A 24,288-nucleotide genomic window follows, 5' to 3' on the forward strand; every position below is an offset into this window, starting at 1 on the left:
CTTATCAGAAGTGTGCAGTCCTGTTGAAGTAAAATACTTCTGGCGCATATGGTATTCATAGTTAGCCCATCAATGCAGTTGCATGCAGCCCTCATGAAAATTTATTTTACTATCAAATTAGTTTTTTTTTATTTCTAGTGATTTGTAATATTAATTACCAACATAAAAACAAAAATGTGTTGCACTGAAACAAATGGATACATTTTTACACTTAGATTAAAACATTACTTGTAATTGTTTACAATGAAATCTCCTTGCTGACACAGTGGTGTTAAAAGGGTTATAGACTTTAAAGGTCTTAAAAGAAAACAAAGAAGTACATTATCTTCTAACTATGGGGTAATCTACCATTTAGTTACCCAAATATTGCTGCATTTATACTGTATCATGTACTTATCAAACATCTACATGAGTCCTTAACTATTTCCAAAACAGAAGAGTCATTATTTACCCACTGTGAAAATAGCCGTGTGTTAGTGGTATTAGAAATCATTAGCACTATTAAGTCTGTTATCAGCTATGCAAGCAGCTGGAAATATCCTGCAGCTCAGGAGGGCTCCAGAATGTTCCCCAGTCATTATATTGTAGATCACTTTGTTTTCTTGTACAGTGAAAACAGATTATAATCACATTCATCCACAGGCAAAAATAGAAGCTGACAACAGTGGTAGAACAAGATTTATGAAAGTTTTCATTGCTTGGGGCCATATTGTGTAACGAGATAAGTGTTGTCCCTTAGATGGGAGCAAGAGTGAACAGTTCAGCTGTGTCTCTCTATCATCTTGATGCACTGTCTCAAAATGACACAGTTTTGACAGCATAAATACAGCCTGAAACATTACAGATATCTATAAGCAGGATCCATATTAATTGTTAATGCATGAAGAAGATAGATCTGTTTATCCTAGTTAGTGATCTGTTTGCTTGAAGAGTAAACAATATATAAAAGTACTGATTTTGTCTTGGCATTGCTTGCTTTGAATAGTATTGACTCTGAAGATGGTATCTTGAGGTGTTTGGGTTAAAATAATTCCTTTACCAGTGTTTGGCCTGGGTGAGGTTGACCGTTCAAACAGTATGTCTAAGTGGCCTGACTAAAATAATTTATTTAACATGGCTTAAGAACATGAGGTTGGGCTTTTTCTTAGCAGAAGCATATTTTGCAAAAATGGCTTTTTCTCAAGAAAAACAAAGCAGTTTTCCAAAAGCTAGGGTTTTCAAAGAGCAAGGATGTGTCCATGAAAGTATCTTTTACCCTTCTATGGGTTTATAGCTATCAGCTGTTTATTTTTTAAGACCCTCTGAAATAGTATTGAGGTTTAAGACATAGTTTCCCAGGACTTCCCAGTAACATCTCTGAATTTGGAAATAAGATGGTGTTTTCTAGGACTAAGGAAAAGGAGTATGTTTCATAAACTCCTGCATGTTTGCAGTAGTACAGTTGACCCTGTTCGATACTGCGTTCCTTCTGCCTATGCAGTTCCCTTGTCCCATCCTTGGCAGGTCTGCTGCTTGATTCCTCCTCTTCTAATTTCCCCTGAAGAGAAATGCAAGCTGTCTTCCAGGAGCTCTGCATCTTTTTCGTTTCCTGCTTTTCTTCCTTGCCTGTTCAGCTTTCACAGTTTCCCCTCTACTTGTTGCTCCCTCCTGCCCAAGGAAGGTGCAGCCAAGCAACTTCTCCACTGCCTCTGCCACCCTTCTCCTTTCTTCCTGGCAGTGCTCCTTCTGTCTCTTCTTTCTACCCTCTTGCCTCTGTTGCTCTGGCCACTCTCCACATCCAGAGGTTTGTCAATCCCCTGCCCCACAGCCCAGTTTCTCCTGCTGGCCACAGCAGCTTTGCTGGGAGCCCAGCCCAGAGCCAGCAGGAATGATTTGCTTCACACGGCTCAACATTTGTTTCTGAGCAAGTTAAGACCGTTGTTACCTATCATGAACCTTTGTTGTCTCTGAGTATTGTCTGGTGTGTTTCTGAATGCCCAGTAGCTATATGTACCCTGATAACTCTACATACCTGATAAATTGTTTACATGATATGCATAAATTCCATAATTTAAGAAAATTCAACTTTTTCTATGCTTTGATCACACAGAGTGAATGATTGCAGGACTGATTCGAAGTGAATCTGTAACTTTCCTTGCTGTTAATGTGAAGAGCTGAAATCTGCATCACTTGCATGATGTGACAGCACAAGCTCAAGTATGTATTACTAGGGCCCTAAAGATGCTGAAAATGCCTTTTCTTTTTATGCAAAACACACTCTGGTATAACCTACCTGGAGCAGTCAGGAAGGCTAAAATACATATTTCACTAGCTGACCCAAGTGAACAAATAGGTGAAGAAAGGTTGGAGTGGAAATTGTTACATTTTATATAATGAGATTTGTGTTTTGAAACAGGCCGGGACTAGTTTGTTGCTATGCAGGTATGTCAGAATTCCTACCATCTACCCAAGATACTTGAATTTCATGCAAGCACTGGAGTAACAATTTTAACCAGGTATATTTGATTAAGTAGAAAACTGTCGTGTCTTTCTACTTAAAGCTGTAAGGATACTCAACACAGAAGGGAAGACACATAGGGAAGAGAAGGATGGAAAACTCCAAGCAGCGTTTTATCTAACTAGAAATTAAGATTGCACAAAATGAAGACAAAGTATCTGATTTGCATTTCTATGTCACACAAAAAAATTGAAACTTTGTTATCTAAAGAAGTTTCTCAAACATACAGTGCAAGGTATGCCAGTGGGTGGGAATTGCATGTTTCAGCAGATGCTACAGGAAAGTTGTTTTTGCTGTAGATAGGATACTGTCTGTTCAAGGATACTGTCTTGAAGAACACAAATCATACTTTTCACTAAGGCTGTGTTTCAACAACAGAATTATACAAAATAATTGGCCCTTTGTGATGCTGTGAGTAAGAGATGTTTATTCTGATCTTTTTACTAGTTAAAGATGGATTCTTTTAAAGGATAGATGATAAGCTGTGAAAGGTAATTCTGAACTATTGCCAGAATGTTAGGACAGGAGAAGAAATAGAAATTACAAAAGGAAAATATGAAAAAAAAACCCAACATAAGCCAAAGATACTAGGTAGCAAAAAGAGAGGTATGAACAGTAATGGAGCAATAGTATTCATGGTTTTTTCAGGGAGCTTCAGAGCTATGGCACTATGAACCAGTCTGTCGGAGCAAGATGGTGCTGCATTTGTGTGTGCTGGTCCACTCCACAAAAGGCATTGTGCTAAAGTGCTGTCTTTCTCTTCCTTCTCTTACCCCTCTTCTTCTTCTCTGTAACACCTCTGAAAGGCTTTACTTGTCAGTAATACCTTTCTGTTCCTTTTTCTTTCCAATATCTCCTGCGCCATTGCAACCACAAAGGTGCAATATCCCTTCCTGGGATGGGATGTCCTCTCTGGGTGGTTGTCCTCTCTGCAGATGGGCAGTGTTCATCTTCAGCACACCCGTAGAACTTGCTCCTGAGAAGATCATAGTCTGTTCATCAGACTGTTCTGTACCACCAAGACTGGCCTGTATTAATAAACAAGGAATCTCAAGTGGGGGCACATGGTGCCTGGTGCACCCACCCACCATCCTCACCACTGGCTTCTGTGCTCATCTGAGGGTTTAGTCAGTGTAAATAACACCTTGCCTTAGGTTTTGAAGGTTGTTTCAGAGTAGGTTGGCACAGCAGCACAAAAGTTGTCCAGTGGCTGAGGCAGCTAAAATCTGATGCCGTGCCTCCAAAGGGCAGTGAAGTCTTGGCACCATTTTTGACTAGAGAAGGAGGATTGCAGCATGCACCGGCTACACAGTGAATGAAAAGAGTGTTCCCACCTTACTCTCCATATCATTATGGTTTTGGTACTTGCTCTTCAATTTGACTCTGATGCTGCTTTAGCAGCAGGATCCCTCTGTTCAGAAGGTATTTTGCTGTCAAAATGTATTTTTAATGAGAGAACCAGCTGTTCTCCCTCAGGACCAAGATTCCACTTGCTCCTTAGTTTGCTTCTTAATTGTCTTATTACTGTTGAATACTTTAATTTTTTTCTTGAGTATTTCATAAATTTAGAGTTTTGTGGAGTCTCAGTTAATGAAAAGGCATCGTACAACAACAGAGAGTTAGTTCTCTTCCCCTCCATTCATGCCACTGCCTGTCAGATTTCCCTGAGCATGTACTGAACAATATGCAAGTAAACTGAAATAGTGAAACCGTATCAAGATGTCTGTCAGCATCCTACACAGATGTGTAGTTTGGGTTTTATTCCAGACTACTTGCTTGTAGTAGCGAAAATATTAAGTTCTAATGATGATTGACTTGCATGCCCTGTAGAGGGTATGTTTTTCTCTTACGTTTCTGTTAATATGTCCTAATTAGACATTAGCTTAAAAATGTAATCCTCTCCAATGGGTGGCAAGACTTAGGTTCTGTATCATTTGGGAAAATCTACGATCACCTGTGGGAATTTTGTTTTGTTTTTCTGTTGTTGTTGGTTTTGAACAGCAATCTAAAAGGTCAAGCAGAATGATGGTGTGAAAAAAACTGCAAAAAAACCAAAAAGAAACCAACAAAACAAACCTGTTTGAAAGAATCGTTAAGTATGGTGTATGTAAACACGCACAGGAATTAGTTTTCATGTGTTCTGTTTTGTTATGATGGGAGAAATGTATGTGCCAGATGAGGAAGGGCTGTTTTAAGAAGAAAAAGATCAGGGTGATTACAGGGGATTGAGGCTGAATCATGTGGTTCAGTATTAATACATTGTTCTCTGTGATTCAGTTTGTATCTGTAAAATTCTGATAATACCCTTGCCTTATGAGGCTTCATTTAAGAAGTATCTTAAAAAGAACACATGACAGATATTTTAGAGGACACTGTGCTATCACTATTATTATTATTACATTGTGATTGTTAGTATAGATCAGTGTCTGTAACATTGACTACAAGTTTTGACAGAATAAACTCCCTAGTCTAGCTTTCCTGAGTAAAAGGTTACTGTGTTTTATGATCCCTGTCTATACTATGTTTTACTACTCAGTTTAATGTCTCTTCTGGCTGCCATGTTTGCAAATATTTCTTTCAGAAACTCTAATTTAAAATAAAATCTTTGCTATCTGGGCATCCATCTGCCTTTTCACTTCATCAAAGATAATAGTAATTTTTGAGTTGTCTTGATCTCTTCAGGTTGCAAATGCAACTGCATTCTCCATGCTGGAGCAGCGAGACCTGTGAGTATTCAAAGGGGCAGCCCAGAGCTGAATTTACGAATTCAAACTGAATTCTGCTGCCTATGGAAGAAATGCCAGTCATGTAGTATTGCAGCTGGTGGGACTCTGGAGGCAGACAAAGGCTTGTTTCTTTCTTGTAATTATTTGTATCTTGATGGCTTTTAAAAAGAAAATGCTATTGAAAATGCTGCGTACTTTTTTGATACAGTCTAGAGATGCTTGATTTTTTTACCTGTTCTACACACTGGGAAACAGATGGTCCAGGTAGTAAAATGCTGGCTTCCCAGTAGCTGTGAATTGTCCCAGGCAGCTTCTTCAGGAACCTTGTATTTACTGGTATATGTCAGTAAGTCTTCATGTTAACAGTTTTTAAAGTCAGTGTTTTAACTGATTATCAGGTCATTTTCCTAAAGGAAAAACTGTGTTTTTGTTGAGCTGAAGGGGTAATACTGTAAATATTTCTTAAAAAAATTCTCTGATCCTAAAAACCCCTAGTAGAGGATTGTACTAAGATACTTTTTAAAATTTTTCTTTTAAACAGAGAGAGAAAACTAGTGTATTTTTTGTTGTTGATGATGGTGCTGTTGAACTGATAACAATTCTAGATTGGTATGCAGTACACATTCTGTTGAATCATCCTAAGGCAGTAATATAAGGTGGAATAAAAAAAATTCAGCAGTTGACAAAAGTCGGTGCTTCTGGGAAGTGATGATAATACTGCCTGAGAAACAGAGAAAAAACTTGATGCTGAAAGTTGTGTTCTGTATATTTAGTTTCACTAACAGTCCAGCTGCCAAACTTCTTGGTGGTGCAACTTGACGGTACAGACTTGTAGAACATCAGAAGAATTCAGTCATGAGTCTACTGATAGATTTTTTTTCATTCTTAAAGTATCTGCAATACCTGTAAAGCTGTTTTATTAAGCATCTCACCAAGGCATTGCTAAGATCTCAGTTGCCCATTAGATCTTCTCTGATGCAGTAATTTATTTTGAGAGACTCCTGTATAAATTTTTATGAGGTTAGATTAAACAAAACAAAACACAAGGTTATCTTGTGTATTGTGACATTTTTTTAAATAATGAAGAAAGTGTACTGCCTTAAACCACCTGTGGCTAGTATTTCTGTTGCCCCTTGGCAAACAGCTTTGTTCTTACTGGGTTGTGTAAAATCCAAAGGACTGCTGTCATAGCTTCGGGATGAATTTCTCTTGCACTTGACTCCAGAGTCACAATGAATTGGAAATTACAATTATTCTTATGTCACTGAAAATTTTAAGCCTCCTCCTTGGACCATCCAGGGAAACATCAGTTTTCAAGCTGTACTCTTATCTGGAAAACGTCACCAGGCCAATAAAGCTTGCCTAAATATTTCTGTTCTGAAGTTTCTGCGTGATGTTAAGAAAAATATATGTCTTCCCGTGCTCTTTGGTGTGATGCTTAGTGTATCAAACTGTGTGAGCTTTGGGGTGGATGGGTGTAAGTCTCTAGACAGGGTCCAGTTCTTGCCCATTCTGCAGAAACAGGTATAAGAGCATTCCACACTGAAATGTTCCATGGTAATCATGATAGTAGTGAGGAATTATATTACTTAGAAATATATATTTTTCTTGTTAGAACGTAACATGTGCCTCCTTCAGAGAAAAGCTGTATATTTAAGCTACAGAAGATGAAGACACCTTTACTTTCTCTTCAATATGTTTTATGTCTAAATCATTATTGGAAAACAATATGAGGTTGATTGGGAAAGATGTGTGATGTGTGGATTGTTTTCTAATTGGAAAGAAGACTAAACTGTGTGACTCATTTTTATGATACATAAAAATGGAAATAGTATGCCAACCTTTATATATGTCTACGCACATTTGTGTATACATATGTAAAAGAAACAGGATACTGAGTCTGCATAAAGCATTATTATTATTATAGAGATGTGTTTTGCCATTGACTAGCTGTTATTCTATACAGCCAGAGTACCTCATGCAATGTGACAATTAATATTTAAGTGATATATTTCAGAAAATATAATTACTATGTGGTATCTCAGATAGTACTAATTTGTAGGGCAGTATTTTTAAACTTTTTTGTAGATGACCCTCATGTGAGAAAATTGGTTGTGTGTCTGTAGTCTCTCAGGTTAGATTCCTGATGAATGAAACTACTTTGTGTCCTTTGCTCTTGTGAGTACGCACACCACTTTTTCACAACCAGCCCATCTGGTACAAGAGCCAAATCTGCCATTTATTTGGCTCCAGCAGTGCTGAGACCAAGCTAATATCCCTATGGCAAGCAGGCTGATTCTGTCTAGATGGACTTTGACATCTTCACAGAGTATCTCATCTCCTCTGGTTTCAGGAGCACGATGGAATAGCGGTCGAGCACTGCATACACAGCAACAGTTCGGGTCTGGCAGAGTTAAATTGGTCTCTGCTGCTTCTGCCTCCCATGTGCTGAACTTGTGCCCCGCGGCTGGGAGCTGCAGACACAAAGTGTTTGCCTTGCTCATGCTGCAGTGGTATCTGATTGCCTTGTAAGTGGTAAGGTAATTTACCTTCAGCGATCCTGCAAAGGGTATGGATAAAGACGCTTAGAAATAACAAGTGACTCGTCCATAATGGGTTGCCTCAGTCACAGTAGGATATAGAATCTATGACAAAGTCTTAGATTTTATCCATTAAGCCACCTTTCCCCTTTTTTGTGATTATCTGGATATTGTGGGTAAGCAATGGGGTATTTTTTGTGGGGGTTTTGTTGTTTCTTTTTTTGCCACAGCAACATTTCATTTTCTGTTCTAATGCTCTGCTGAGGAGATGTCTGCAGCACACTGGCAGAAACTTACTCACTGGCAGTAACTTAGAATTTTATACCACACATTTACTGAATTTTCAGTTTGAAATGTAGTCTGGGATGACAGCCCAGTTCAACTTATTAATGCCTTTTAAAACATGCCAACAAAAGAAGGAACACCCAGCAAATGTTTCGGGTTTACAGCAACAAAAGAGAGGATATTCATATCTGTGGTTATGAGTGAGATAACAGGCTTCTTTACAGCCCATGTTGAAAACATTGTCAGAACATTTAGATTCCATTTCAGTGTGGTCTTGCACAAAATAATTTAGAGAATTAAAGCAACTGAACAAAGATCTGAAGCAGCCATAGCATACAACAGTATTTATATTGCTGGGAAGGAACCCTGGCCCCACCCACTAAACTGAACCAGAGTTGGGATCTCAGGATGGAAGTTCACCACAGAGAAATTTCTGGTGCTGTATTGTGTTCTTGGGTGTTTTCTTCCTGACCTCGAGCAATGCAGTCTGCCTGTGAAATTGCATTTAGCTTGGATGGTGGCCCTGTGGTTCTGTGAACAACCTGTTACACATGGTGATAGCAGATTATGTGGTTTCCTTCAGAAAACAGTGAGGTGAAGTTATTTGAATTAAGAACTAGGATCCCAAAGGCTGCGTTTCTAATGCTGGCTAGCAAGGATTTTCTGGAGGTTTATTTTATTATTTCCTTTCCATGCATCAGCTTCATTATCTTTTTGATTTCAATATTTATGTTTAGATGTACAAGTTTATAGTTGCCTCAGTGTTCATTCCAGAAATATAATGTATGTTTGGGTTTTTTCTTTTAGTTCTTTTGTGAAAAGGATTGATGAGGAGGTGCTTTTCCCTAGCATTTAATCATGGCACAGAGGCTAATTCTGCACAAGTAAGATACATTCTACATTACTTTTTTGAGTTAGTGTTGACAAAGGACTGGTATACAGGAAAGTGACTGCTTTACTTAGATTAGGAATGCTGCCGATTCTGCTTTGAATTTAATCTCTGGGGTGGAGATTAACTTGTTCTCCTCCGATCATTTTGCCTCAGGTACTTCGTGCACATATTAGGTGACTGCCATAAAGCCTTGGAAGTACTTGCAAAAAATTTTGACCAAAGCAGATACGAATTTAACAGGCAGATAGGAGATTTCACTTTGTACAGTAGGAAACGTTGAACTGCAGAAACAGCTGAGAAGTGGGGTTTGGAAGTGTGTGCTCAGGAGCATGTAGCCATCACTGTTATATCTGTAACGCTGTGACATCGAGTGGCTTTCCCTGACCCCTGGGGTTGCCAGGCTTCTGCCAGAGGATAGCTGTTAGGATGCAGTGGCCCAGCCTCCTGAAGGATGTGCAGCAGCTGCTCATCCCACAGCACTTCCCATGGCGCCTCTGGTTCTACTCTGTTTAGTGGGGTGAGTTTCTTGGTGTACCTGTGGCTGCAGATCCTGTGCACTCCCTTGTGTATACAAAAGGGGGGAAGATCACAGTGACAAAATTATGCTCAAGTTTGATATTTTGGTGGAATTTGGTTGTTTGTTTCTAAGGACACAAGTGATTACTTACATCTGTCTCGAGCTGAATTTTACTTCTGTGCTACCCTGACTTGTTGAATTGTTTTACTGGATAAAATGAACAGAGCAAAACCTATTATTCTTTTATTTTCATTTATTAGGATTTTGGTTCTCCTTAAACCTAAATAAATCTATTGGATAGCTTATGATTACTTCAGATATATATAGATCAGACTTTGTTTTCTCAAGTTACTTAATTAGAATGCAGTTTATTTTCATGCAGCTTCTAATCTACACATTTGAAATTAGCATTGCTGATATTCTTGACCACTGTAAAATCTTTTGAAGAATCAGACAATGATGATATGGTCATCAGGCCCGTTTTTTTTAGAACTGCTCAGCACAATTGATGTGTACTAAAATTCATTAGAATGAAGTATGTCTATTTGTGAATTTAAATCAGAAATAAAGACTTTATAAAAACCAAAACCAAACAAACAAAATGTGGAGAGTAGCAATATTTGAGGTTGCGGTTCTCTGATTTTTGCTGTGGTTTTGAGAAACATCTGCTTAGATCTTACACGTCTGTGATTGTATAGTGTACTCCAGTCAACCCCCTAATTCATCTAGTAATTGAGAAAACATTATTTCCTCAGTATTTTTCCCCAGGTCAGTAAAGACAACTTGCTATATAAAAAATAAATCTCTTTCCTGATGTAAAATGCCAGATGCACTTCATCTAGACACTTTCTGTTAAAGCTTCCAAGTAATAAAGCAATCTGCAGAAGGCCATAGAGCATAACACATTGTAAGGTTACACATGGCACACACATTGTGCCAGTCTTTAAGGCTGCTGTTCTTCATTATGGGACGAGTGATTTACTTTTCTGAACTTCAGAGCTCAGCAGATTTGCAGGTACTACAGCTGAAGTTTTAATTTAGGCCAAGATGCTCATAAAGAGCTGCTCAGATGTTCAGATGTGAATCCAATTTTATATCCCCGGCAAGTTCAATAGTTTTCAGCTTCTGCTTTTGATTAATTTACACAGATTTATGAAGAAGCAGCATACTGAGCTTTTATCTATCTCATATACATATGAGTGTGTGTGCATGCTCCAGAGTTGATACTTTTTACGTCTATAGGCTTTTATATGTTTTAATATAGCTAATATAATATCTCTGTAATGTTTTATTCTGTATTAAATGCTACCTTCATCTTACACCAGATTTCTGAGGTTTTGCTGCTGCAGTAAATGTTCAGTTACTTCTGCACAGCTTTTTCTGTGCAGTACATTCTATTTACTATGTGAGAACTGAATCTTGAGTCAGATTAATTCATGGTAAGAAGTTCAGTTCTTGCTTCCTTAATCTTACAGAAATTCTGTTCTCATTGCTGATGTGCAGCTGGCTCACTTTTGAGAACAGTGTCTAAGATGTTGTGGTTGCAAGATTCAGAGTCTTTACATAGCTGGCACTACTGTGTCTCTTGGAGCAATATTTTTTTGTTTATGTGGCTGTGACTTTTCCATACTTAACCTCCAAAAGAAATCATAGAATCATAGAAAAAGAAAAAACTTCATCCAAAGTAAGGTGAAAAAGTATGAAGAATATGAAAGATCTGAAGTAATTTTAACATAAGGGCACATGTTTGCACTGTATCACTCATCAATATCCACTTGTTTACATCCAAATATGCTTTGTGTAAATCCAGCAAGCAGACAAGTAATTTCTCTTAAGCTTCTGTGCATGTGGATTGTATCCAGATTTCCTTCCTGCTGTGTCCAGCTTCACATGCTGCTGGGGAGTGGCACAGGACCTAGTGTAGATTAGATATTTGTGTTTCAAGAGGTCCAGCTGGGGGTTTTAAACAGTTTTATGGGCTAGACAGTCTCTTTCTTTCAAGCTTCTATGAGACCTACTTGAGGCAGGGCTACTGAGGTGAGCAGCACATGTGACGGCCATAAAACTTAAGATGTTTGTGAATGGTGTCTTTATGTTTGAACCAGTTAACACTACCATAGGGCAAGCATTCAGGCAACAGACATTCAAAAAAGGTAAAGAAACTTTTGTGCAGCTTTAAAGCAGCATGTGAAGGACACCGACTGTATTGTGATTTCCTTCTTGAACTTCTCACGGAAGGACTTCTGCTTGCCTTGCAAAAGTCCCCGTCGGTCTCTTCTACAGCAGACAATTGATGATCTCTGCCTCCATCCCCCTTGCAGCTGTACTGCTGTAAGGAGCAGGCATTTTCCTTGCTTTCTGTGGGGCAGGTGGGTGGCAGAGCCGTGCCGGGAGCAGGCAGGCCCCAGTCAGTGCTGCGGGTCAGGCCTGCTCACCCCTTGGGTCACCAGTCTTGGAGCTGCAGTTTGTCTGGTTCTACCTGTACAAAAGAAATGAGGTGGTTTCCTCTTCTCTCTTGGATGGCTTGACCTGAAAGTGTAAAATACCCCCCTGATGATGAAAGGAGTGTTGATACAAACTTCAGCATTCAGAGGCCTGAAGTGGCCTCTCCTGACTGTGCAGCCTGGTGCTCGGCTGGGGTTAGCCCTTCCTTGAGCAGTTTGTTGGCTTTTTGGGTGAGTTTGCCTGTGGGTTTTTTTAATATTGGCCTTAATCAACTTAGAGTTAATTGTTTGGTTCTGCAATTTTTCTATAATATATTGTTTCATGTAAAAGATCAGTCTAACTGATGTTTTCTTTTATTGTTTGAGTCACTAGGTACATACTGTGCTTCAGTTTCTAAACTGAAGATTAGTGTTCACTAAAGAAAGAACAGCTTGATATAATGGCTAAAGCATGTGGCTCATAACACAGTTTTCTTTATTCTCTTACTTGATTTTTATTACAAGTAAATTATTGTGACACATGGCATTGCATTTAAACTCATTTACCACTCTGCATTTAAGTATAGAAAAATGACTACACCAGAATGAAAACTGCTTATTCTATTTTCTTCTCACATGCATTTTATTTTAATCCACTTATAATCCACTTATCTTCTTGATAAATTTATTTTCTTTATCAATGCAAACATATCAGCATTCAAAAAAGGAGAGAGGTTTGAATACTTTGTCATAAAAAAAGCACAATCTGTCATTTTTCAATGAAAGAAACTGAAAAAGTAACAATTTTCAGATCTTGGTGTGTGTTTGTGCATTGCTGAATAGAAAAATACAGGCCAATTCCTGATCACATGGAAGAGCATGAAAATATATTATCATTGCATTGTTCTCTTTTAATATTTGAAGTTTAATCTTGTTTCACTGGCACAAATACTGTTAATTTGAAGATGATTGGTACACTAACAGCGAGTGAAAGCAGAGTGAGACCTCTGATTAGGTTTTATAGAAGCCTAAAAACCATCTTGTCACAAGCTTTTTTTAATCCAATAAAGTTCATCTCTAAGTCCCTGAGAGAAACAGGGAGAAAAAAAGTTTCTCTATGGGTAGAGGTATAGAATAGTCAAGATAGACTGCTGTCCTAACTCCTCCACAGAGGTGCCTTTTAGATTCATAATGAAGTCTGTAAACAGAGTCTTCATTAACATCCCAACTATGCAGCCTTGAAATACTGTTTTCTAGCTCTCGTATCTAATAATCATTGATTTCATTTAACTATTTCAAATACCTGCAGCTCCAAAAGGTGTTCAAGCTCTGTTCTGTTGGTGGGGTTTGGCTTTTTTCCATGCATTGTTCCCTTGAAAATGCCAAGGAAAATAGTATCATCAACACACATTTGTGATTTGTTTTTCTTTTCTGTTTTAGGCCCTTCAAATCATCACAGCCAGTCAACACTGAGGCCACCTCTCCCTCCTCCTCACAACCATTCACTGTCCCATCACCATTCCTCTGCCAACTCCCTCAACAGGAACTCGCTCACAAATCGCCGGAACCAGATCCATGCACCCGCTCCAGCACCCAACGACCTGGCCACCACCCCTGAGTCTGTGCAGCTTCAGGACAGCTGGGTGCTCAACAGCAATGTCCCGCTGGAGACCAGGTGGGTGGCATGGACAGACAGCCCCAGGGGAGGCACTGTGAGGTTCTCTGAAGTGCACATTAGGCTAATTAGGAGATGGAATTTAGTTCACTTTGTGTCAAGGGAGGTTTTGGATGACACAGCACTGGGAGTTACTGATGTTAGAATACTTAGAAGCCTCTAATATGTGGCTTAGAAGCCTCTAATTTGAAGGTGTACTGGTGCACATCTCTGTTCACATATGCCATTTTAAAGGCTTTTATTATATTGGACCATCCCTGCATACACAACTCATGGTATTAGTATAGAATATTTTGCTCACAGGCTTAGGGATGACTTACTTAAAATTCACATTGACTGTACTGCTGAAAAATTACATATTTTGCCTTTCCTGGAGTAGCACACAGAAGCTCATCTGCAATTATGCATTTTTTGAGACCTTGAGAAACAGTCCCAGATTCAAGACTGACAGTACTATAATTTGAATTTATATTTCATCCAGCATACAAGCTCATTTTAATCCCTTGGTATGCATTAACAGCTTGATGCCTGTGGGGCAAACAGTTGCATATAAATGAAAAAGTACAGCACTTAGGCTTGCCAGACAAATAAATTAATAAATTCCTGACATGCTGGAGTTCTATGTATTCTGGTTTGTTGTCATTTGGGATATATAATGTCAAACATATTTAACTTGTGCTTTAAATAGGGGTGCTGGCAGAGCTGATGTCATAGCATTTAAAATTAGGTATTGTTGTGCTGAAAAAAGTGATTGGAATAGTAGGGTGTGCTTGTGTGCCCAGGTAGTTGTAAAAACAGCATGCAGATAGCGGAGCTGGACTGCCTTTACCATGGTTCATACCACGATTTCAGCTACAGGGTTGCCACAGCTTCTGTGGTGTTACGTTGAATTGCATCCTTCTAGGAATTTGATGCTGTGCTGCTGGATTCCACCCAGAGTAGCTAGGTATGGTATAGTTACTCCACCAAGCAACCTCAGCCCAGTTCCTCCCAGAGTTTGATTAAAGCCTGCTTTCTGTTTTGGAGCTCTGGGAGATGTTGGTATAGCTGGATTGAAGCTTTCAACACCCAGGCTGATGTTATCCAGCAGTTAATCAGCAATGGTAGCAAATGAGAGTGAAAAGAATGGGGAATCTGTGCCCAGCCTGTGCTCCTGTGATAAGCTGTGGAACGCTTTCAAAGGGCCTTCATTCACATTGCCCTACTTTGCTAAACTGGTAACATGCCTGCCATGAAGAAGTGGGGGGGCTGAAAAGCAAATGCAAGTTGTTCAAAGTCTGGGATGTCCAAAAAAAAGAAAAGAGATTATCACTTAATGAAGGTTTTGAGCAAACTTTGGACAAAAACAAAACAAAAACAAACAAACAAAAAAACCTATAACAAAACCAGAAACAACCTGATAAAAAAGAGTGAAGGTCTGCTCTTAGCTGCTGCTTCTGTTAAAGCATCTGTTATTACTTAGAACTTAATTTTGACTTCCCAGATTTTGTATTTATTACTATTAATTACTATTTATTACTTAGAACTATAAGATAAAAATGTTGGTCCAAATTGGCCCAGGCCAGTTGTTGCTGTGGTTCGTTGCCCACTGGATTATAATATACTTTTAATTCCAGACTGGAGGAGTAAACTCTTACTGCTCCTGGTCTATCTGTTTTCATGAGTTGTTCTTCATATGAACAATATACACCAGTACCTGAAATATGTAATTACTGATGGGTTAAGAATGTCATGATTTTCCAAACACAATATTGGTTTGGAATTCCTTGTGGCATTCACAAAATTATCATTGTTATTATACTGGTATCCCAGAGAAACAGTACTGAATATTTTCCTTTTTTTGCTTTCATTCTCTGATTTTGTGCCTGTTCCTGTTCCCTTTATGTCCAGACAACAGTAGTAGTAGATCTGTAGCCTTAAAATTGGTATCTCATCTAAATTCATACTAGTAGCCACAAAACAAATGACACCTTTTTGCGAACTTGTTAGTTCAACCTTTACTTTTATAGTTTTAGGTTGTTTGTGGAACACTGATCCCTCTTATACTGCCTCTTCACAGCACATTACACTTGAATTTTTTTTTCATATTGTCAGTTTATTAATCTCAGTAATAGTGTGCTCAGGAGGTACAGCCAGCACTGACAGCACCCACTTTGTCAAGAAAAATTTCACAACTTTTGATTTTACTTTTCAGTTATCTTCAGTATATTCTGATCTCAGCTATGCAAGCAGTCAAATTACTAATTGTGAAATAAAAGCAGTAGCTGAGCTGTTTGGAAGGAATGCTTTATTTCAGCTCTACAAAACTTCTGTTACAGTTAAGATTCCAGACTTTTCTTTACCTAACAGTACCCACTGCTGAAACAATTGAACAAACACAAGGTGGGTCTTTCTGGATGTTGGGGTTTTTGTGTGTGTCTTTTTCTTGTAACAACTATTCTCTGTTCCCGGCTTTTCTGTCTTAGGCAGTTTGGAATAATTGAGACTGTTTGGACACAACATATTTTCCAAATTTGCACATTTTCTCTGCCTCTTTTCAATATTGATTGGAGGGTTTAATCACATTTGTTTTATTTTCTTTGTGTTGCAAAGGAAGCTTTTGCTTGAGCGTCTTTTCATGTGCCCTTTTAAGGCAACTATACCCCAAGTCTCTGTGTACCCTTTGTAGCTCTGTATTTTTAAAGTAATTATGCTTAGCTGTATTGTAGTAGCTTGCTGCTTTTGGTGGAGTAATGAGACTGCTAAATGCTTTTACAGAGTTGCTAACTATGCTTTTTTATTATTGAATGTTTTAGGTTGGAAAGGGCCTTTAAGGATACCTTGTCCAACCCCTCTGCCCTGGACAGGGACATCTTTCACTAGATGACATTGCTCAAATCCTTGACCAGCCTGACCTTGAGCACTTCCAATGATGTGTGCTTGATTTTAGTGTGTTTGTTTCTGGTTCAAGGAAATCATGGACTTAATCTTCCCTAGTCTGCTGCTGCTTTATGGCTGCAGCAGGCCCCCAGGTTGACTATTCTGTTTCCTTTGAAATATGGGTCTGAAATGGAAGGATTGAAATATCTTCAACTAAGAAGACAGTAATGCATTGCTGTAGCATTTTTATGGTTCTGTTTTTAGGATTCATTTCTGCAGCACTTAGCTGCCTTACCTTTAGGCTCAGAGCTGTTGTTTAGTGCTCTTTAATTTTTATTGTCCTCTTGCAGTCTCTTTCAAACTGTCTCCTCCTCCTCCTTTCCAAAGGGCTGTTTTCTATGTTTTTCAGTGGAGGTGTTCCTTTATTATTTCTTTAATCTTTGCTTTCGAAGAGAATGACTGATGAAAATATTGCCTTTGAACATCCCACTGTGAGTCTCATTACTTCTAGGCAGCTACAGAGGCAGTGCTCTGCTTTAAAACTTCGAATGCTTTGAAGGTTCTGTAAGAGTACATGCACTGTAAGAGTCCTCTCTGGCAGGGAAACCTCACGCAGGGCTGTAGGCAGTGGTCAAAACCAGAATGATTCATAAGTGAGGATGAGAGAGGAACTCGGATGGATGGATGGATGTTTGAGATTGCCTAATGAACTAATCTTTCTCTCATACTTCATATTGATAATAATTTAGATGGTATCGTTAAAATTAATAATAATCCAAGCAAAAAATAAGACAAACATATATAGAAATTGTTCTTTTTCTTTAATCTTATACTCTGAAATATTTTGAGTCCAAATCTTTAAATTGTAAAGATAATTTTTTATTTCTTTGAGCTTGCTCACTAGGATCTGTTCCTATGCTTTCAGGAAGACTATTACACACTAAAGGTGCTTCCATATTTCAGGAGAGAGGATAATGGCCACTCTACTGGTGATTACAAAACTGTCATCTTTAGATCTTGTGTGTTGTGGTTCAAATCTGGGGTTAGTTAAACAAAGTTTAAAGATTGAGCAATCTGAAAATTAACCTTAAAATTAACAGCCACCATGTTACTCTTGAAAATGTTTGCTGCTCCTGGAGTTCAAGCCATATTTCTTACTTTACCAGTCTGATTCCAATATAGTCACTCTGGGTTAACCTGAGGAGAAAGATCTTGAACAAAAATGGGAGGTGAGGGGATGGAGGAGCAACATGAGCAGTATCCGAGCCTGTTCCAATGCAGCACATGAACTCACAGTCCTTGGGGCAGCATCTCAGGGCAGCATCTGCACTGCACTCAGCATTTTCATATCTGCAGCCTTCCAAGCTGAAGGTAGAAGGAATGAATGCTGAATATCTATGCACAGGCTGGAGCAGCTGTGGCAAAAAAAAGCCAAGTGCTAAGTACATGAAGAGTGGGATTTAGTGCTGAGGTTGTGTCTTCTTTCAGAAATAAATATCTGAGATGTTGCTAATACTGAGTTCAGATGCTGTACCATATTAAGGTGTCAAAATGAGCTGCGAAACTTCTGAACTGTATATGTAACTTGAGGTTTCAAAATGTGTAGAAGTTCCAAGTTACAGCTGCTCTTCACAACTGTGCCCATTTTGAATAATATCTCAATATTTCGATATCTTTATACATGATGGCAAAATTTTCTTGAACAAAATAATGGATTTCTTTTCCTTTTGTTAATGCAAATGTATAGGATACAATCAGCATAAAAAACTACTTGCAACAGTTAAATATTTCCTCAGTCTAGTTTTCCTTTGTCTTAAGTGGCCTTCTCTGACTACTTATTCCACTGTTTGGCTACAGGCACATGTACTACAGCAGTGTCAGAGGCAAGAACTGACTCCTTCTTTCTCTTGTTCCTACATGTGAGGGTTGCAGGAAGTTTGTATGAACTTTCCACAGAAATGGGATATGCATGCATAGATTCTGGGTCTATCTAAAAGTCAAAAGCATTCACAAGGACTTAACACACATTTAAGCTGTGTATGTGGAGGAATTACAAAAATATTGCGGAAAGGTCATTTTTAGCAGACTAAGGCAGTATTATTTTAATAACAAATCTCGACCCTGATAGGAGAGAGAAAAAAAGGGTGAAGGAGAATACTATAAAAGCAGGATATGTAATGATGGTTGAGAGAATGAGTCATGATGTCTTCTTGCACATAAGCTCAAAAAGCTTTTACAGATTGCAGATAATTGCATGTTTCCATGACCTTGTTAGTTTGCTTTTTTAAGTTTTGCATTGTGTACATGAAACTCAGCAGGTATATTTGGGTGGTACGTTGGTTGGCAGGTACGTTTAGGGTGATGCTTTTTATTTTTAAAATATCATCTCAACTGATGTGGTTTCAATTTCTGTTTTTACATTTTCCTATAGACTGATACTGTTTCATGTTTTCTTGTTAAGTAGGTAGTTGAAATAAGAGACAGGGAAGTGCTTACATGTATGCCTTTTAAAATGGAAGTGTTTTGAAATTATACTCACTAATTGAAGCAGAAAGCTAAAAATTAATGGACCTATTGAAATGCAAAATACTGCTGTCAATGTCATAATTTTTGGAATAACAAGTGTAGGTATTAGTGAATTTCATCACTTTAACTGTACTATTTTACATACTTCTTAGAACTTTACAGCAGAAAATACACAAGATTTTTCAATTCAGAAATGAAAGGTCCCGTGAGCTGCCTAAATCTTCCTGTGTCTCATTATTGTATTTACATATGCAGAGTCACTGATTTTTTTGTTTATGTCTGTAGCTATTCCTGTTGCTCTTTACTAGCTGCTAACTAACAGTTTCATTGTTGCATTTCTGGAGCAGTGGAAAAAAGAATATGCCTGAATTTAAAGGGTTAAGCAGTTATTTACTTGCTAACTCCCATTAAAGCGCATTAGGATTTAAGATGACAGGCTGAGTGGGTGTGCTCACTGCCTGTTGCAGAGTACCCAGAATCTTTTTTGGCCACAGAAGCAGAATCATGATGGTAAGAGGTGGCCCCTGCAACTTCCTCAGTTTGCTGGGCTGTTGCGAGCCACCAGCCAGTCAACCCAATGAAGCCCTGCCAACCCTTCCCGGTTTCCTCCTTTCAGATCGTGTGCCTTTCCATGGTTGTGCTGTCCCTCTCAAGTTCTTGAGCGAGTGATCCCCGTCTCAGCAATCCTTCCTCTTTCTCTATTTTTCACCTTATCTTTCTACAGACTCTCACAGCTCTTTGTCATGGTTCCAGGGCAGGCCTGGACTGCAGGAGCAGGAGCCCCAGGAGGCCACAGGCTGGGGGCAACTTACAGTGAGCATTGGGAAGGCTGTAAAAGCTTTTCCAACAGTATCTCAATTAACGTCTTCCAGATCAAATGCAGGTTGTCTTGTAAAAAGTTACCTGGTACAGAGAAAGTGCAGATGTTTTCTTTTTTTTTTTTTTTTTTTACCAACTCTATTTTAAACCGTGGTTTTGAGAACTTTGCCTGTTTGTTTTTGTTTAGTAATATGAGAGATCAGGGTGCCCAAAGGCTGGCACCTGCCTTTTAGTACAACATCCTATCTTCCTGTCAGGCAGCTTTCAATTACTCTGCTTTTTGTGTCCAGCTGTGTCTTTGTTAAGAGAGCAGAGATGGCAGTGACAGGCTACACTGGGACTTAAGGCACCATTGCTGACACTCTGCTTAACACTCCACATTTTTTAGAAGACACTGCCTGGGGATGTGAAAAACCCAGCCTTTAAGGAATTGTGAGCCTTTCAGGAGATAGGGAGATGGTATTAGAGCTGTGCTGCAGGCTGGGTGGCTGCTGTGAGATTCAGCATTATGTTACAGTGGACAGAAGTGTCCCCTTGGCATTGATGTGTTCATTCTGAGTTATTGTTTCTGTGCTTAATAGAGTGTCCTTAGTTCCTGCACCATGCACAGTTAGTTACAAATTTATTATCTGCAGCAGGCTGAAGAACACTTGTGTTTTATCATGAGGACTGTCCTCTGCTACAGACATCTTGGAAGCAAGCGTGCACATAGTCACACTTGTAAAACAATTAGATAATTTATGTAAGTGTGTATCTTGTATCCTGATGGGTGTAGTTGGTAGATTAGCTGTGATTGAGACAGTTTCTTGTAAGGGTACAATTTAAACACATACAGATAACAGTTTAAACCTTTATTGTTAACTTAAGTGCATTTAGGGAATACCAAAGTCCCTGTATTCTAGACACTAAAAAGGGCAGAGACTTGTCTGCAATTTTACCACTTCAGAGAGACCTCAGCTGTGTACCCCTGACTGATAATCCTAAATTGCTCTGCTGGAACATGCATTTAAATCTCCCTTGGGCGAAGACTGAGATACCATGTCCTGGTTTCCCTGGGCCAGAAGCCCCCCAGGAGCACAGGCTGAGCTGCAAGTAAACAGGACCTCCAGCCATGGAAGATGCCCCCAGTGCCCAACAGGGTGTCCCACCCTCTCTTTGGACTCAAGATAAATGGGAGTTATGCTGAGATTAAGTACTTTATGCTGGTGTTTATATTAGTTGTGCTATTTCATTAAATCCATTTATGTTTCAACCCTCCTCATCCTGTTTCCCCTTCTCAGGATAGGTAGGGGATAGGTCATCAGGTGAGAGCAACTGCTTCAGTTTAGGCCCAGATTTTGGCTAGACAAAGACAGCCCCTTCCCCAGGTAACCAAGCTTTGCATCAAACACTCAGAGTTCATTCTTAGCATAAAAAGGCATAAGGATAACTTGTATTTTTCTTTGATGTTGTTTTCTTTTTCTGTGGAAGTTAGAAAACTGCTATAACACTTCATTGTCTGAATATGGCAGCCAATTTGAGGCTTCCCCTGACATAAAATAACTCATCACTACTTGTTTGGAGGACTGTGAAAGGTTATTTTTTTTTCCTCCAGTGAAACCCATCATGTTACATTTTATATTGCATTGTTTTTTCTGGTAAGAATAAAATTATAAATGAATGTGTGTTTACCACACCTTGAAGATATTTAAGTCCTAGAACTACTAAACTGAGCTATTTCTATTCTCATGGTATGTATCTTTATTATTACTTTTAAAAACCTATGAAAAAAACTATGTAAGAAGACAATTTAAGCATTGCAGCTCTCTATTTCTTTTTCCATACCGAATAAGCTTAGGATAGTATGAGGAGGGAAAGAAGCAATTTATGTTAGAATGTATCTTGTTCTTCCTTTCTACTGCAATTTTTCATCTCAAAAAGCCTTTTTTTTTTTTTTCTTTTTTTTCCTCAACTGATTATTGCAATGTGCTGCCATGACAATCTGACCAGAAAGCAGGAAGAAAAGATTGCTTGTTCAAAGAATATGGAAGTTAATACAGTCTGTCAGACCACTATTCCCTGAACACCAGAGATCCTTTTGACCTGCGGGAAAATAAATGCTATAGAGAACTCTGGATTAATGAAGAAAGCAAAATATAGCTTTTTCCATTTACCATTAGTCTACAGAACTGAGGACAAATGTCCTTTTGCAAGCTAAACTTTCCTAGATGTCACCTTTCTCATGGCATCAGTGATGAGGTCCCAGTCTGTGACCCAGTGCATCAGCAGCACGTATGCCTGAAACAAAGGAAAGGGGGGTGACAGCCCAGAAAACCCCAGAGCAGGGGAGAGAGCACTGAGCTGGTGACAAGCCAAACTTATTTTCTGGGAGCAGCATTCAAGCTCCTTCCACAGCTGTCATGAATGCTTAAATTACTGAATAATTGTATAATGACAAAGGTATTTTGTAGTTTTCTGGTACAGGAATGTGTTCACAGTGCACAGAAATTAGGGAGACTAGGATAAGACTTAGCAATTTTACTCCCATGTTCTCACCATAGGAATTAGTCCCAATCACATTATTAATGCTAATTGTGAGGTTGAATAGTTGTTTTTCATAATACTCTCTAATACATGAACAGGTAAGATGCAGAATATGCAGGTATTTTAAGTTCTAATATGGAATCTATTTGAAATTCAATGAATAGGTACAAATAAGTTAATTTCTTTTCAGAAGTAGTCATTGTACATTGCACTCCCAGTCTTACTGCTGTCAGACTGTAATTAATATTGAGAAGTGCTCATGTTTTCTCTGTGCACCTTGGGCCAACAGACAGTTGGTTGCACCAGTGCATGTCAAATCCCATAAAAATATATATAAAATAAAAATATAGCTATAGATTGTTGGGTTTAGGTGTAGAGTTGAGACAAATCAATTTAATTTCATTAGTAGTTCAATCTAGATGTAAAACTGAGGGGTCCAAGGATTTTGCCTTTTGCATTGCCAGTCCCTCTGCTGTGCCTTACTATAACTTAAGGTATTTCTACTAATCTGGTCTCCAGCTTATGAGTGCCAGTTTTCTAAAAAGGCTTGGTGTTTTTTTGGGTTTTGTTGTTGCTTGATTTTTTTTTTGGGGGGGGGGTGGGCTGTGGGTTTTGTTTCGGTTTGTTGGGGGTTTTTTTGCTTTAAGAATGACACCTTTTAATGTATCCACTGCAATTTGCCTTTTTTGATTCTATCACCTTCTGACCAGCTTTAACAATATGATAGAGATCATATCTGCATTCATAAGTATTTTGGTTTTCTTTATATATTTCAAAGTAGGTCACAGTGGAACTGTTTTTTATTCTACTTTTTTTCTTCTGACATAATCATACTGAAACAGTATATGATTGATGTCTTCTATTAAAACATATCTAGATATTCATTAATTCAATTTTAATGGTAGCAGGGTTTCATTAGATACCTGAGTTTACTTTAACAATGCTTTATATTAAATTTTCTGTCGCTACGGTTGCTGCCTTTTCAGCTAAGAAGAATGCAAAACTCCTGGGTTTAAAAACCTTGACATTTCAGATAAAGAAAATTCAAAAAACTTCAATTTCCAGTTTGATTCTGTGAGATCTGCTTTGGGCAGGAAAAAAAGAACAAACTGTTAAAGGAGAAGGGGGTCCTGGGCTGAGACAGATGCAGGTCGCTCCTTCCCCCCACCTCTCCTTTCCCAACCCTTGTTTCTATCCTGGAAGCTGTATTTTATTCTCAACAAGAGAGAGCAAGCAGAAAAAAACTGAAATTGCTTCTGCTAACAAGTGTTAATCAGGCTTTAACCAGACAAAAGGAATAGGTGTGTCAATAGATTCAGTGTAACACAACCAGCTTGTTAATGTGATTTTCCCTAGTTATTTTAATTGAACAATTGCAAAGTAAAGAAACATTTGAAATTAAGTGTTCATGAAATCAGACTTTTATTATTTCTTGCTTTCTTGTAACTGGCATGTGTGGTTTCTAGTTTAAAAGTCTAGGTCATATAAAAGGGGGAAAACATTTTAACAATTGCCTGTAGCATTTTTTTCTCATGCATCATACAAAATGTGCAGAAAAGAAAATATTCTAATGTCTAATGAGCCTCACTGATGAGGAAAAAAGAAGGGCAACATTATTTGAAAAATTAGCAAAGGTTACTGTTAGGTAGCTGGTTAGAATGTTCCCTTTTTATTATTCTAATTCTTTCTTTGCTTTACAAATACTACATAAAAAGCAAAAACAAAAACAACAAAAAAAACCAAACACAAAACTCACACCTTAATGAAACAAACAAAATCCCCCCCCCCCAAATCCTCCAAAACAGATTTAGATTAATTGAGATAGTTAGGCTTTGGAAGCCACTTCTAACTGTGTGCTTGTGTGTCTCCAAAGCACAAACAAAAAGTTATGCCAGCGCATGGCACCACTGTGTGAGGTGACAGAAGTGTTTTCTGAGACAAACTAAATTTTGATCACTATTGTAAGGTACATACAAGGTCATTTGGGGTTTAAAAAAACCAAACAA

The 24,288-nt window shown here is 38.5% G+C and overlaps 1 protein-coding gene across 4 annotated transcripts in view; it reads left to right on the forward strand.

Moving 5' to 3' along the window:
* The window catches only part of TENM2 (teneurin transmembrane protein 2), a 426,310-nt gene that overhangs the window by 250,224 nt on the left and 151,798 nt on the right, over positions 1-24,288 (forward strand). For 3 of the 4 annotated variants that reach the window (XM_030458892.1, XM_030458893.1, XM_030458894.1), the window contains one exon: positions 13,321-13,555. In XM_030458892.1, the coding sequence (XP_030314752.1) occupies positions 13,321-13,555 (235 nt within the window). The remainder of the gene's footprint in view (positions 1-13,320; positions 13,556-24,288) is intronic. The other variant, XM_030458896.1, reaches the window with a different exon arrangement.

This window comes from Calypte anna, chromosome 13, assembly GCF_003957555.1.
Source record: "Calypte anna isolate BGI_N300 chromosome 13, bCalAnn1_v1.p, whole genome shotgun sequence".
NCBI classification, from domain to species: domain Eukaryota; kingdom Metazoa; phylum Chordata; class Aves; order Apodiformes; family Trochilidae; genus Calypte; species Calypte anna.